Source organism: Anser brachyrhynchus (genome assembly GCF_964034855.1).
Source record: "Anser brachyrhynchus genome assembly, chromosome: 7".
NCBI lineage: Eukaryota > Metazoa > Chordata > Aves > Anseriformes > Anatidae > Anser > Anser brachyrhynchus.
Window position 1 is genome coordinate 17,456,401 of NC_137701.1, and position 15,645 is coordinate 17,472,045.

At 35.6% G+C, this 15,645-nt stretch overlaps 1 protein-coding gene across 6 annotated transcripts in view; it reads left to right on the plus strand.

Annotated features, from left to right (window-relative positions):
* Positions 1–15,645, plus strand: part of SESTD1 (SEC14 and spectrin domain containing 1) — a 53,839-nt gene that overhangs the window by 16,014 nt on the left and 22,180 nt on the right. For all 6 annotated transcript variants that reach the window (XM_080600578.1, XM_080600579.1, XM_080600577.1 and 3 more), the window contains 5 exons: positions 4,250–4,358; positions 7,758–7,848; positions 8,836–8,949; positions 13,237–13,350; positions 15,293–15,387. In XM_080600578.1, the coding sequence (XP_080456704.1) occupies positions 4,250–4,358; positions 7,758–7,848; positions 8,836–8,949; positions 13,237–13,350; positions 15,293–15,387 (523 nt within the window). The remainder of the gene's footprint in view (positions 1–4,249; positions 4,359–7,757; positions 7,849–8,835; positions 8,950–13,236; positions 13,351–15,292; positions 15,388–15,645) is intronic.

Consider the following 15,645-nt stretch of genomic DNA (forward strand, 5'->3'; position numbering starts at 1 on the left):
ATCTCTAATATTTAGAAAGGTGTTAAATGTAATACAGCTAAGATAAAAGAGCAATTTACTTTTATTCGATTTAATAGTTTTTGTTTAATGTGTTAATACTGGCAAATGTACACTGTATGATAGCTATCAATTCTTAACTGGTACCTTTAGGGTAATGTTCCTTTAAAGCCTCAGTTTTTCAGTATTTCCTTTAAAAATACAATTTTGAGTTAAAATGATTTTTAGATGGGTAAAAATGAGTTAGCTTTTATGTAAATCACTGGCTATCCTACACTGAACAAAAGAATGAGTTATAATTCCTGCTTTGTCCTCATTTTATGCTATGACAGGTTGGCAGAATATTTACCTGATATGTGTATTTCAGACAAGAAGGCAAAAATCACTGTGCAAGCAGAATATAGATGTTTGAATCTTTTCTGCTAATGTTTACAAGATGGAGGAAAAAAACTTCAGTTACTCAAGATGACTTGTACTGAAAATTAGTAATTTTAGGAAATTATTCCAGTCTGTGTGAAATGTAAAGAGAAGTGTTTTTCTGTGGGTTCAGCAAGTGCTGTTTTAATCTAGATATAAAAGTGAAAATTTCTGGGTGGCTAGTATTTTACACAAGTGGACTTCAAGTGCTAATTCTAAATTTTGACTTGTAAGACCCTTTTCAACACTGGAGTCTTTCAAGTCTGTAAACTACATATGAACTACTATTAATTGTTAACTTCCTTTGTGTGGATTGGTGCTAGTCTCATGAATCCAGAAATAGCATGTAGAAGAGCAAGTCTTTCAGCTGTGAATCAGCCATGATAAGAGTAACTTCGTATAAATGCAAGAACACATGTTTCTGCAAACCGTCCCACCCCCCACTGCAAATAACTTAAATGAAATGAACATCTTTAAGCCTCCATCTCAAGATCGCTCTTGAGTTCATGGGAGGAGGTGAAGAGGGAGCATTAGATACAATACCTACAAATCCAGAGTTGCTGCCATGGCTCCTGATGGAGTTTCTGTCTCTGGAGGTCAGACCAAGGCCAACTTTCAGTTGTTCCTCATAGAACTTTCAGTTGTTCCTTATAGAAACGCCTTCATAACTTCTGGTGTTATTACTTTTCCTATCATGAGCTCAGTCAGTTTGATCACCAGCTTCTGTCCATTCTGTTTTTAATTTTTATGGTTATTTGTGACATTTTTCTTTACTGTGTTAGTTTTTCATACTTCTCCATTTTGATACATCTAAACTATTTTTGAACTTAGCTATTGCAGTTTTCAGCTTTTACTTTGAACCAATTTGTTTTCCAAATTCTTGAAAATTGCTGTCATCCTGCCTTTCAGAACTTAAAAAAAAAAAAAAATCACAGCTTTTTGGATAGGGAAAGACAAAATGATGCCCAACCACATAGGGAAAGGCTTCATTCTTCATCGTAATGTTCTGTTTTTTTCTTGTTGAGATAGCTAACAAGCTACTGTTGAATCAGTATGGCTTCTGAGGTATTATTTCACATTCACACAGCATTTTCCTCTTATTTGTTGGATTTAGTGTGGGTTCACTAGCCAGTGTAGACAGTGGGGAGAAATCATTTTTTTCCACTCCAAGTGTACAGATGAGAACAAATCTCAATTTTCTTGTAAGGATTGAGTTACTTTTCCTTCCTTTTTTCTTCCCCTTCCCCTATCCATTTTTCAGGCTTTCTGACTGGAAAGGCTTTTGGCCTGAAACAGACAAGAATGAACAGTCTGTAAACAACTGTTCCTTCAGACTTTGAACTCCTTCATGGATTCTGGAGAAAGGATCTACCTGTTTATCCTGTCTCATGTAGCACCACTCTTATGTTTAGAAATAGTTATTAAAATCTGTGTTGTTGGTTTTCCAACAATTCCTCCCCTCCATTGATTTTTTTTTCCCTCACACACACCCAAAAAAAGAAGGGGAGGGGGAAGGGAAACAACTGTTTGAATAGACCACCTGTAAAGCAGTAGTTTTGAAGATGTGGAATAAACTCACCTGGATATCAGTAGATCTTCAATACTATTTGTGGAGATTAGGCAGCTTTGGAAGCAAGGAAAAAATTGCAATTAAGATGCCAACATATATTGTGCAAACAAACTTTTCATTATCACACCTGCATCTCTAACATTTTGGGGGGAATTCTCAAATTACGCCAATTTAGATATATACACATGCAAGTGTTACTGTGCCGTACTTGTGTGCTTTGTCTTATTTCTCCACAGCTGTTGCTATTCTTTAAAAAGTTCTGCTCCCTGATTTCAGGGGGAGAGGGAAGGCAAAAACATGATTTCATGGCTTTAACCACATAAACAGCACATTTACAATTTGAGAATATTTTTTTTTCCCCTTCAGGACACAGAAAAATTACTTTTCTTTCTCATCTCCAATGAAGCTGAGATTGTCATCACCTTGGTACAATTACGTGTTTAAAATCTGAAGTTACTAACTGCCTCCTTATATGTACTTAAATGGTTCCATGCTATTTTGGACTGATTTTTTTAAAAAAAAGTTAATACTTTTTTTAGAGTAAGTTTTGAATAAAATGGAAAAGGCTTTCCAATGCTCCAGACTGTGGGAAACTTACTTTGAAGCTGGTTTAATCTAGAGATGGGTATTAATATTTTTTAAATACAAACAGCTGATAATTAAAGCAAAACTGTAATAAGCTATAAAGTCAAGCAGTAGGTCCTTCTGGAGAGGTCCTTCTGGAGTCTTCACATTCAGTCATGTTTTTCACTTCATGTGCAAGTTCCGTTCTCCACTTCTTTACTTTTTCTTCTGTTCCCCCGGAACAACAACAACAAATTAATAAAAATAGTTGGAGTCTGAAATAATCTTTTTTTAGCTGATTACAGACATTAAAAGATTTAAGGCTAGAGAGGAAAAAAAATAGATAAGCTGATTTGCTCAAAATAGTGAATACATGAACTAGATAGGAACTGTTCCAAATTATGTGGAAAGATACAGCACAGCTACCTCTGGCCCGTTACTGAATTTAGTTCTCCAAGTTAACAGCTATTTAGGAACAAATTTTTTGATCCCAAGGCCTTGTGCATTCAGAAGATCACCAACGATATCCCTGTACTTGGAGATGCAGTGAATACAGAAGGGTCTGCTGCACACCTGACTGGTTTCCTTCACACTACAAGATTTTCTGGTTGACCTTTCTGATAGAATAGAAGCACGTGGTAGGAAGCTGTGTCAGTATTTATTTTTCATGTGATCTTGTTCTATTAAGTATTTTTAGCTTCAGTTGCAGTTTAAACTATGAGAAAACTCAGTCCAAATCAATTTTGGTTGCTGGTTTATAGCCATGTGACTCAAAAGTCAGTCTTTTAGAGGAATCACAGAATATCTGGGTTGGAAGGGACCCATGAGGATCATCAAGTCCAATTTCTGTGTCCCCAAAGGACCATCAAAAAAAAAAAAAGGAAAGGACCAAAGAGAAAATTTCAGCTCTTTAGAGAAAACTTTTTTCCATTTAAACTGTACTTTTCCAGAGACTATCTGGATCCTGTGTAATCAAAAATGACCGAAACCACAGCTGTAGAACATTCTACTTAAATGCAGCACCTTAGCATCACTTAACAGTTGATCTTACTGGATCTTTGTTACGGCCTGTATTACTTTTATTAGAAGGGTTTAAAACACATACAAAGATTAAAGCAACTGGCTTGAAGTATTTATCTTAATTGTGAGGTGACTGTTACACGTTTGTAAGTAGGTATGGAAATCTTACGAGTTTGATGCTTGAATTACCAACTTAGAATATATTCCATGGGCAGCCTGTGTGGTAAAAAGATCCTCCTTTGTATAGTGGGTGTTTCGAGGAGGTCCTGTGTTATTTTGAGAGCTGCTGTGTGCTCGCTCACCTTGGAAGCTTACCATGTTTCTGTCAGGCTGGTATTGTAGATGGTTTAGGAAATGCTTTTTGGAAAACATTATCTAGATATGCAAAAAAAATGCTTCTGTAAAACTTGATTTAGGGTGACGTTTGTGTTGAAAGCACAGAATGAAAGACTGATCAATATGAATGGGATCTATGCTCTGAAGCTTTGGTGATGCATTAAATATTAGTGTGGTGAATGAATTCTCAAGTCTGAGAGGAGAAGCTTCACTTGTGATTTTCATAGCAACTAGAAATACTAGTTTCATGGTGTGTTTTGGGAGCACGTAGCTACAAAGTTTTTTGGTGGTGGTGTTTTTTTTTAACGTTAACTTTCTAATGACTTTTTCACTCCCCCCAAATAGGAGGGAAGGACAGAAGAAGCGGCCTCATTCTGACAATTCCATTATGCCTTGAGCAGACGAGTATGGATGAGCTGAGTGTCACGCTAGACTACCTGCTAAGCATTCCAAGGTGATTTCAAAGGTGTTTGGCTCAGGGCTGCTTGCTTTTCCAGTGATAGAAGGGGTCTCTTGTTGTTTCTTTTTTTTTTTTAATTTGACTTTCAATACAAAATAAATTTTATGTAATTGGTTGGCTAAAATGTAATATAATTTGATTTAATCAGAAACATAAGTTTGAGTAAACCTAGAGATATCTATTAAGGCTTGCCTGAGTCCTTTCATTCTCTGTATCTGGCTTTGGTTGTGGTGTGTTTTTTTTTTGTTTTGTTTTCCTTATGTATTTCCTCACTCCTTTCTTGGGATATTTTTGGTTATTTATTTCTAATGACAGTGCATTTAAACTGCCTTGTAAATTAATGAGCTACCATTGAAATTCTTAAGCTTACAAAGGTATCATTGCAGTTGCTGAATTTACTCACAGTAATAAAGCTTCCTCATCTTTTTTTACTTTGCTATGTGCATACTCTTGGTAATCTCTAGAGCTTAAGTATGCACTAAGTTTAAAAATAGATAAAATCTCACGGAAGTTAATGAGTTTACTCAAGTGTTTAAAGTTGATACCGCTTAAATGTGCTGAATTACGACTTGAGTGTTTTGTTGTTCAGTCCTCACTGTAAAATAATTATGTTCTGCTCATGTAACTCTGTAAATTTATAATGACAGTTTTTGGCCCTAGCTTAGCTGCATTTTATTTCTTAAAATGTAGAGACTGGTCTTTATAGTTGTGTTGTATTTATCTAAAAAAGAAAGAAGCCCATCAACTAAATGTTTGTTTGTATCCCTTTAAGTATGTTTTTTTGGAAATAAGAATAACTGAAGAATGTTTAGTGCACTTTGTTTATTGGAATCTGCAAATGTGTTAAAAACATGGTTAAAAGTCCAACTTCTTTTTGCAGTTAAGGTTGTTGGAAAAAAAAAGTTCTGGTTAGGGAGAGAGTGTCAAAGAATAAGTTCAGTATGTTTATAGATAAAACATCAAAATGTGTATGTTGAACAGCATTTTAGCTGTGGAAGCTTTAGGGTTTTTCAAAGAGCTTGTCTTTTTTAAAGTCATGAAAATCCCAAATTGTCATCCATGCAAGTCATCTCATTGACTTAAGGACTTGGCCACGTTTATGGAACAGATGCAGGCATTGTTGTTCTCGCAAGCATTAATTATTCTGCAGGCTCATCCTGGTGTATGTTTTTACATATATTAGCGTAAAAATAACTGTCTGAAAATTCAACCAAAGCACTCTTTGTACTCTGTACAAACTGGGAAATCTGTTTGAAAGAAAAGTTGTGTTACCACTTTGAATGTTCTGTTTTTCAGTCATGTGGAAAAAATGACCTCTTTTATGGTGGCAGTATGGAAAGATCATTGTCATTTTTGTTTGCATTTTGTTTGGTTAGTGGGAAGTGTGTACTTTTTGGCCTAAGCTCATGCCTTTTGTGTTCTGGAAAGAGTTGCTGAACAGTGTTTGAAAAGGAGGGTTGTAGGAATTAATGTTGTCCCAACCCTGGATAGCTGTCCAAGAAACATTAATGTTACTTTTTTCCCCCCAAGTTCTATCTATAAGGTAACCTAGTATGTTTAACTTTGAATTTAGTTGAGCATGCTATATATTATAATTGTAACTGTTTTGTAAGGCAGGTTTTTTAGCATTAGTGGATAGTTGTTTCCAAATTTAAGAGGCATAACCGTTTAGTGTCTTGGGTAACATTCTGGGTGTGAGTAACACTCCTAGATCTTCAGAAAGCACTTTTCTAAAGTTTCAAGTCACCTGTTACACTTTGCTTTGATGCTATTGAAAATTAGAGCCCTATTGAGAATATAAGAAAAGCAAAAGCAGCAGTGTTATCCTATTGCCTGTGCTGGTAAAAGGTTGCTTGCTTTGTTGTGTTCTCTGTACTGTAGTTCAAATCACCGAGTTTTATTTTTTCTTAAATTTTCATATGAGCATTTGTTTGATCGGTTGCTGAACATTTCATAAGTAGTAGTTCACTTTTGGATTTGATTTTTTTTTTTTGGAATGGATTTAGTAGTTGTAGAGAACAGGTATGGATACCTGCAATACTTCAAGATGTTATAGTGCCACTATTCATCTTGTTCTTGAAAGTACTGGTAGTCAGTCTTTGAGTTCATTCTGAATAAACATTGCATGCACAAGGTGTGATTACTGTTTTTTTTTTTTCAGAGTGCTTCCAGGAAAATCACATTTGATTTTACAGGTTCCTTAAGCAAAATCAAAACGAGTTAGGGATTGGCAGCCAACTTTGTAATTAACATTTTCCTGAATAGACATGTGAAACATAATGCTTACTGTTACAAGAAAGTTATGTTGCTTTTTGTAAGCTAAGGAGAAATGGTTTTGTTTTATAATTACAGGTTTGAGAGCCTGGTCACTAAAGAGACTGTACAGTGCTTTTCTACCTCATGTAAATGTCATGTTTTTTTAGTTACTTACAACTTTGCCAGATATGATTTCTCAGGTTGAAGTTTTTCTATCTAATGTGGTAACTAATGCTAAAAAATACAAACATCTTTCCCTGGCCTCTTCTGGCTGCTGCTGTGCTGATGGTCATATCCAGGGGTTGCTGCCACCTTTGAACTCCGAGCTGTTCTTGTTGGGCACCTTGCTGCCTGCTTCAGTTAGGAATGAGCTTGCCATCTGCTTGTGTTAATGTACTGAGAGCAAGGAAAGTTTTTACTGTTTTTTTCTCATTCAGTACTTAAAAATTCAAAAGCTATTTCTGCTTGTCTTTGCAACTGAATTTTAAGTAGAGCTTTTGTACGTAGTATGCCCAGACTCAAACCTTCTAATTAGAAAAGATGTCCGTTTAAAATACTGTTTTCTAGATCTGTAGGCAAAGCCTCTGTCCTTGTAGAGACTTTCCTTGCACTGTAACATTTAGGCAACTTGTTCAGGGAAGAAATTCAAGGACGCTTAGATAAATTCCTGCTTGGAAGTGCATCAAATGATATATAGCTGTATCCTCAAGTCTGTGCCAATTCACAGTGACCTCATGAAAACTGGCATCCCTTTGCCTTTCATAGGAAAGGTTGATTTCCAGTTTCATGTCTTTCTGAGGATTTTGTGAAGTTTATAGTGAAGTGGTGAAGTTTATGGTGTAGTTATGAAACCTTTCCAGAGATGCTAAAGTTTAAACATATACTTTCATTAGTGTGAAATACACTTCAGTGCTACTGAGAAATTATAATTTGTAGTATCTATTGTAATTTGTAATAATTGTGCATTAAAATTGAAAATTACTCCTAAGTGAGCAAACCTAAGTTTTGTAAATAGTATTATCATAATTAAAAAGTTTATAGCTGTATTTTCCAGTATATTTAAATCCAAAGTCATTGTGGTCTGACACTTGTTGATGAATTTTTTTACTTTTTTCTAAGCATTTTTCTTCTTTTTAGTGAAAAATGCAAAGCTAGAGGATTTACTGTGATTGTGGATGGCAGAAAATCTCAGTGGAATGTGGTGAAGACAGTTGTGTTAATGCTGCAGGTAAATCAATTTTTATACGTTCATGGTTGACAGATTAGTTCTATAGATGTAAACCTAATAACTGTTTTACTGTAGAGGTAGTAATTTCTTAATAGCGAGAGACAATTTATGGCCTTTTACAATCACAGAATGTGTTCTGTACAGGAAGAAACAATCTGAAAAGGGAATGATTTCTTCCCTCAAGTGAGTGTCAAGTTCATTACCAGCTCAAAACATGAGATTGTAGATTTTTTTCTAAAACAGAGTTTTAATTTAAAGAATACAGAAGTATGCTCCTGACATCAACAACTATGAGTAGTAGGAATGTCTGCAGGGGACAGTTGGCACTGGTAGTGCATCTAAGTAGGCTTTGATGCAATATGCTGTACTAATTGGCTTCCATTGAAATTGAGTGTAGTAGTTAATTTTGTTGCATGTAATAGTTTCAGTCAAATTATATCCTGGATGCTATTCAAAATAGAGAGGGAAAAAAGTGCTAATTCCCAGCTAGAGAAGTTCATAATAATATATTATTTTATCTCTTCAGAACGGTGGGGTAATGAAAAAGTCTTATTTCTGCTAAACAGTGTAGGTTATTTTCTGGTCTCAGTGGTCAAAGAAAATGCAAGATACAGCACACTGAAACAGAGGAGAGAACTTGGACTACTGACTTTCATACTGCAATTTTAGTGAAGCCAATCATTCATGTTTTTCTGTATTAGTACAGCATGGACTAGTGGTTGGACTTCAGGACTGGGAGTAAAGAGGTTAGATTTTCTTTTTAGTTCTGACACTTTTTTGCTATGCAGTTTAATGCAATCTAATATTAAGTATGATGGAGCCAACATGGGACATAGATGCAGAAAAATTTGTTTAATTTCTATCTGCAAATGTAAGTTTTTGAATAGATAGCGACACTCAAATGGAATTCAGTTCTGTGGAACAAGAAAGCTAAATCTTGAATGTTTTACTAGTTTCTTCCCCCTCTCACCCCAATTTTTTTTACAGAATGTTGTTCCAGCTGAAGTATCACTTGTTTGTGTAGTAAAGCCAGATGAGTTTTGGGATAAGAAGGTTACACACTTCTGTTTTTGGAAAGAAAAAGATAGACTTGGCTTTGAGGTATGTAGAGTTTTGTCTTCTTCAGTCAGAAATACTATTTTTGGAATACTAGAATAATTGGATGCAAATGAATAATCTTAAAATAGTTTTATTTTAGATGCTCATTGTGTATCCTTAATGAACCACTGTTTTCGGGTTTTCTACTTGGAAATAATATTAAATGTAGTAATTTCAAATTAGAAATATTTTCCTCAGCAAGAGGATAAAACTGTATGGTACATTTGGCTGATGTTTTGACCTAAAAATTGCTGCAGTGTTTAGTGTGAATTTTGTTCATGACTTTTGTAGTAGATTGTAGAGATGCATTGTTGTATAGTGTCACCAAATGAGTAGTTACCATTTTGCAGAACATCTTATTGCCGCCGAATGCCTCTCTCAACTTTGATTTTTTTCTGACATTAGCAACAAAGGTTACAGGGTCTTTCAGCTTTCCAAAAATAAGCTGATAGTATTACCTCATGAGGCAGAGTGTGTACAAGAGGTTACACACTAATGTTATCAGTTCCATTTTTTATCTTTTTGGGAAGTTAATGGAAACTTCAGTTTTCCCTATTTTTAGAAAATTACCCATATCATCAATCTTTCCAACTGTTTTTGAAGCTAATCTTGTTTGAACTAGGACAGGTTTGCTGTGTTTGCCAAATACTAAAATGCCTGCTTGTTTTGTACGAGGCACTATGAAAGCATCTTTTTTTTTTTGTGAAAGAGGTTGAAAAGAAAAGATTTTTTGCAGCCTTATCTTACACTGGTAAATTCTCTCAGATGGTAAGGTTATAACGTTCTTGAATACTCCTGTAGAAAAGCTAGTTCAGGGAAAATGAGACTTGGAAATTGGCAGCTAAAGGTTATGTAACTAATAAGTAATATAGTCCTATATTAGGAAAGAGACTATCATCCAGATAAAACACTGTTAATTCGTATGATTTTTGTTCTCTTAAGTCTTTTATCAGACTTTACGTAAAATAAATGGCTTCGTTTCTTTTTTTAGAAACAATTCCTGCATGTCAAAGTGGTGTGAAGGAGTGGAACAGATGGCATGGGTTCTGATTTTCAGTCAAGTGGCCAACCTCTTTATTTTTTCATTTTTTTTTTCATTGCATTACTTCATTTTCATTCTTGTAATGTGCTTTAGAGCCTTATAAGTAAGGAAATCATACATCTTTGTCTTCAGGATGTTTATCTTACAGAATAAGATCATATTTTCAAGTAGTTCCCTAAAGACACTTTCCTTTGAAAGTAGCCCAAATACAACAGAGCAATGCAAAGAACCCCTGAAAGCCCTGTCTGTGTTTCGGACAGCTAGGTGTTTGTTAATAAAGGTAATAAAGGTAATTAAGTGCCTGAAGTTAAGGGCTGGAAGTGGTTCCAACTGTGGTAATATTGTGACTTTAAGATACAGTCGTGTTCTCCTGGGTTTCACAGATGTCTGTTTACCTTCACCTAAATCCCTTGAGGGGACTGGCAAGGAGGGGTAGTCAGGGTTTCTGTCTTGAAGTTCAGTGTGTAGCAGCTCAGTCATAGCTTGTTTCATCACAAACAAGATTACCAGAGCAAAAAGAGATGAGTAGGTGATGTCCACCTGTTATATGCTAGTCAATTGTTTGTAGCACATCTGAGATGAGCATTAAGAAAGCAACCGAAGCAACCATCTCTACTAAGAAGTTTATTGTTTTAATGCTGAAGCACCAGAATTTATAGTTTTCATGGACTTTACCACAAATGGATATATGACATTTGTATTAAGGAGCTTTTTTATTCCCTAAAGGAAGCGTACATGGATGTTTTTATCATTTGGGGGGATCCTTTTGCATGTCCTATTGAATATTCAGAAGTTTCCTTTGCTGATTTTGACATCTGCCTCCATCTGGTTGCAGACAGTTGATGAAAACAGTTGGGGAAAAAAATGGAAATGACGTAGAGGGAGAGGTCAGCTTTGTACAAACAGTATTCAGAGCTCTTGCATTATTAGAGATTAGCGTTAATGGCACTGTTGCATCAATCAAAATCATGCTACTAGAAAACAATAACTGTAGTGTCCAGAGGAATAAAATACAGCACTTCTACTTTTCCCCAAACAATTGTCTGTATTATTTCTGAAAAGGCTTTAACAATGTTTTGGCAGGCCAGTATTGTCGATTAGAGTAGAACAATGATGAGAGGTGTTACCACTCTTCTAGGTTATAAAAAGAAGTAAGTACAGATGGTGGTAAGCTCTGATCAGTACCAAATGGGACACATTTGAAACCTGTTACCAGTCACCTTACTAGCTGTCACTTTGTCAGAAGGGGTGGGCCGAGTGGGAAGGGAAGCAAAGACTTAAGGATTCAACAGGTAGTACTTTTCCCAGTCTTTGAAAGACCCTGTTTTGCCATCTGTCCAGACCTATTCATTTTTCCCTTAGGAGATTTAAGCTGTTGACATTATAGTCTGCTGTCCAAAGGCTTTTGCTTGAGATTGAAAAAAAAATAAAAAAATTCTAAAGCCAACCTAATAAGATCACTTTGGAAAAGAAAAATCAGTCCAGTTGCAAGCAAACAGTGGGATACTTCTATTTATAATTGTAAATTGTCTTCGTTTATACCTGTGTCTTAACCAATATTCAGAGCTGGCAATAGAGATGATAGCAATGAGAAGCCATCACAGAGAATGGCAGTCTTCACAGAGGAAAGAAATTAATGAAGATGTTCTTTGTGTTCTTTATGTTAAATCGTGAAATTCGGATGCAAAGAGGATAGAACGCTAATTCATAAAGAAAAAATTGGCAGAATGTGGTGATCTGCCATTAATTTTCACAGAAGGTCAAAGACAATTACTGTGATCAGATTTTGAAAAAGTTTTAGGGATCTGATGGTAACAGTTTGTATGCTCTAAGTGCTGACCTTACAATAGAATTGTCTAGAATAATAAGTAAAGGCAGTCTAAGACAATATTCTATTAGTGTGTCTTTGAGAAGGGTCTTATCTGTTCTACAACATCACACCTTCCAGTTTTCAACCTTTTTTTTTCCTTGCCTCTCAGTCCATGTTCAAGTAGAGATCTGTGGTAGCTAACTAAAAGAGTAATGCAGAGAAAGTTATTAATGTAAAGCAAATGGAGGGAGTTAACATTAACACTGTCACTAGTCTAATTCAGTACAAGAGCTAAATTCTGTTGAGGAACCTCCCTTCCGCTTCCATTTCATCAAAATTTCAAATGATTGCTTTCCTTTTTTTGAAGTTTTCAAACAGGCTTACTGCAGTTGTCTGAGATAAGTCAATAACTCCGTTAGCTCAAAGTTTTTGAACTGTAGAGAATAAGTATTTTTTTGGAGCAACATCATAAGTTACAACAAGGCTTACTATTTGAAATTTTGTCATCTTCAAGATCTTGCTAATAAGATGCAAGTGAAATTTGTGTTCTTCGATCAAATCTTACTTGTGGGGGGTGGGTGGGGAGAAAGATTTTTATCTCATGTTGCTAATATTTGTTACATGAAGGTTTTGCTTTGCTAGAAAAGATTTTTTTTTTTTAATGTCTCCATGGAACAAGTTTGTAAAGCATATCCCCTGGTCTTAGCCCTCCCTTAAAGTATTTCAATAAAATACTCAGACATAAGCAGTCTCAGTGCAGTCTATCCGTTTATTGAGGCAGTTTTCTTTTTTTTAGAAGTGGTATTTCAGTGGTATGAACCAGCTACCTTATTTACATTAGTTTCACTTCTGAAATGTCCCGAATGAGTAAATTAATTTTCTTTTTTTTATTAACTGAGAGGCATGGAAACAGAATGTAAAAATTACTTAAACTATAAATATGTTCAGCACATTTGCACAGTAAATAGAGGCGCTTAACTTGAGCGGCATAAAGGACTGCAAGAGTGTACTGCAAATACTTTTACTGCAAGAGAATAGTGCAAACACTTCTAAGTACTTTGCAGAGTGATATCCTGCTACTAAGTTCACTAAAAATAGATCATGTGAAGTATGGCTTAAGAAGCATCAATTACCACAAAGAAAACAGCCAGGAACCATGTTTATTTCTCCTGCTGTACATAGACAAGGTGGTACAGGTGGTTCTGTTAAAGGATTATGCATGAGATGTAGGCTGCGTATCAAAACTACATGCCTGGTTTAGGTCCCAGTTAACTGCAACCAGTCATAATTGATATAAGTGTTTAGCAGTAAGAGGGTCCCTTCTTGTGAATCACAGAGAAGTTCTGGTCAGTACTTCTGGACACTTTGCACAGCTTGTCAAGTACTTAAGTATAAACATTGCCTACACCTGTACCTAAAATTTCTTCTATTGTTGCAGGTTATTCTAGTATCTGCTAACAAACTGACTCGGTATATTGAACCATGCCAACTAACAGAAGATTTTGGAGGAACTCTCACCTATGATCACATGGATTGGTTGAATAAGAGGCTGGTTAGTTTCCTCTTTCTTTCAAATGTCTCATTCTTGATCTATGAATTTTTATTTGTGTAGGAACTGCTAAGTGTGTAGATTTTTTCCTATGCATAGTATTGCAATTCAAATGGATGAATATACATAATTACTAACACTGGATTTTACTCAAGGGGGTGATTAAGCTAATGTAATCAATTTATTGAACTAGCGTGTTCCTTACTGAAGCTCTCTTAGATCATCACTCTAGAAGAGCCTGAATGAATGGTATAGTGGCTGCAAAGGGAAACTTTTTGCCTACTCATAGGAGAAATCCCAAGCAAGGAGGAAATACTTGGACTCTGCAGGTGTTTTAAAGTTTTCTTATGCCGCAGTTCCTGTGGACTGAGAGCCTGTCTTTAAGCTGCCCTACACTGAAATCTCTGTCAGTGCTGTTGGATACAGGGATGCAGTAAACGTCTAGGAGCAAATATGCCCCTAAATCATTAATACACATAAATTGTTACAGCGACTGTAGGTGCACATAGCACTGCAGAACGTTTCTCATCAGTTCTCCACTGGTATTTGTTTTCCAGTTACTTGAATCTTCAATACAACATTTGATCTTGAAAGAAACTGTTCTCCTGTGCAATGTGTTCTTCAAATGTGTATCCCCCTCTAGGGTCTATAGGTGGGATTCTGGACACAGATTCTCCACAGTGCTTTCCAACTCCAACTGCCCAAAGCCTCCAAAAGTACCATGCAGCCAATCTCATAATAGAACTTCCCCTGAAAAAAATCTGAGGGCTATACTTTTTTCCCCATCTGGATCTTAGCAAATTGAGATATAAGTGTTCAGACCTGAGGGCAGAAGGACAATCTACTGTGCAGCTTTTTTCTATTGGACTTTCATGAGGAGCAGTATGTGTGTGTAGGCTAGGGCAAGGCAGCTTGTTTCTGCTTTTCCTGAAACCAAGAGAGTCTGGGCACATGTTAGGGCAGAGGGTGGGGCAGGGATATTTAATATCTTCGTCTTTCATTTTTTTTGTCTGGTATATACAAATCTGGCTTCTGCTTACTACTTCTTACGTTCACAGAGTTGATAAGCACAGTATTTCCACTGTAGCTGGGACTTCTGTTTTATACATTTTAGTTCTGTGGATTTTTGTTTTATAAACCACTCTCTTATAAATTAGGATTTAAGAGCTGTCCACCTCTTGTCCTTCTTGTTTTTTCCTGAAATTTAACTGGTCCTACATCGGTTAAGGAAACTTCAGCTCTAGACCATGAATTAATAAATTATGAACATGAGAAAGACCTGAAAGTTACTGCCTATATCAGTTCTGGTACCAGATCGTGTCCGGTTCTGTTAAAACTCTGTTCTAGAGGGGTCATGTGAGCAGTACCCAATGTCTGACTAAACAGGCCCTGCTATCTATACATACTCCTACATTTGAAGAAACTGATTAGGAGTATTTTTTAATTTATAACTACTCCTTCTTTTATATCAGTTATTTGTTACGCTATAGCTCTTATTTGTAGCAATGAAAAACTGTCATCTTCACAAAGTTGGTTATTTTAATCCGTTCAAGTGAGCTGTCAGATGTTTTTGTAACATCTTCATTCAGCATTATTGTTACGATTTACTTAAAGATTGAGGCTTAAATGAAATGGTGGAATATATATGACCACAAGGGCTTACAGGTTTTGCAAAAATCCAAAGATTTGTGAGTGTTTTAGAATTCAGCCCTTCTTTGTTATATTCAGTGTTCTATTTCTTATTTCTCTGAGGAATCTTAGTGCTCCTAAGTGTTCCATGAACAACCCTTTTTATTTTCTGCTATTTTTACTGTGCCATCTGAATGCTGGGCAACAATATGAAGGTTGAAGTATATTATCAGAACTAGTGGATAAATTTGTAGTGATGCCTTCAAATACTGTCACTTAAAATTGTTTTTCTAAATGTAAAACATGTTTTATTTAGGTATTTGAAAAATTCACAAAAGAATCAACATCCTTACTAGATGAGCTTGCTCTAATTAACAATGGAAGTGATAAAGGAACTCAAGAAAAAGAGAGGTGTGTGGTTAGCTTCTTGAAATTAATGTTTTCGATATAAAATTGCATTGGAATTCAAAATGATATTGAAAATGCAATAATGTCTTAAATGTCATACAAAATATGTAAGGAAATTTTCAAAGTTTAAAATACAGACTACAAAATTTGTGATATATGGATGCTCGCTTGGCTATTGATTGCGTATAGCTGCACTTCTGGTTTGATAAAAATGAGTACAGAAAGTGAGAATTTTATGACTGGCTGCTTTTACTGATACTT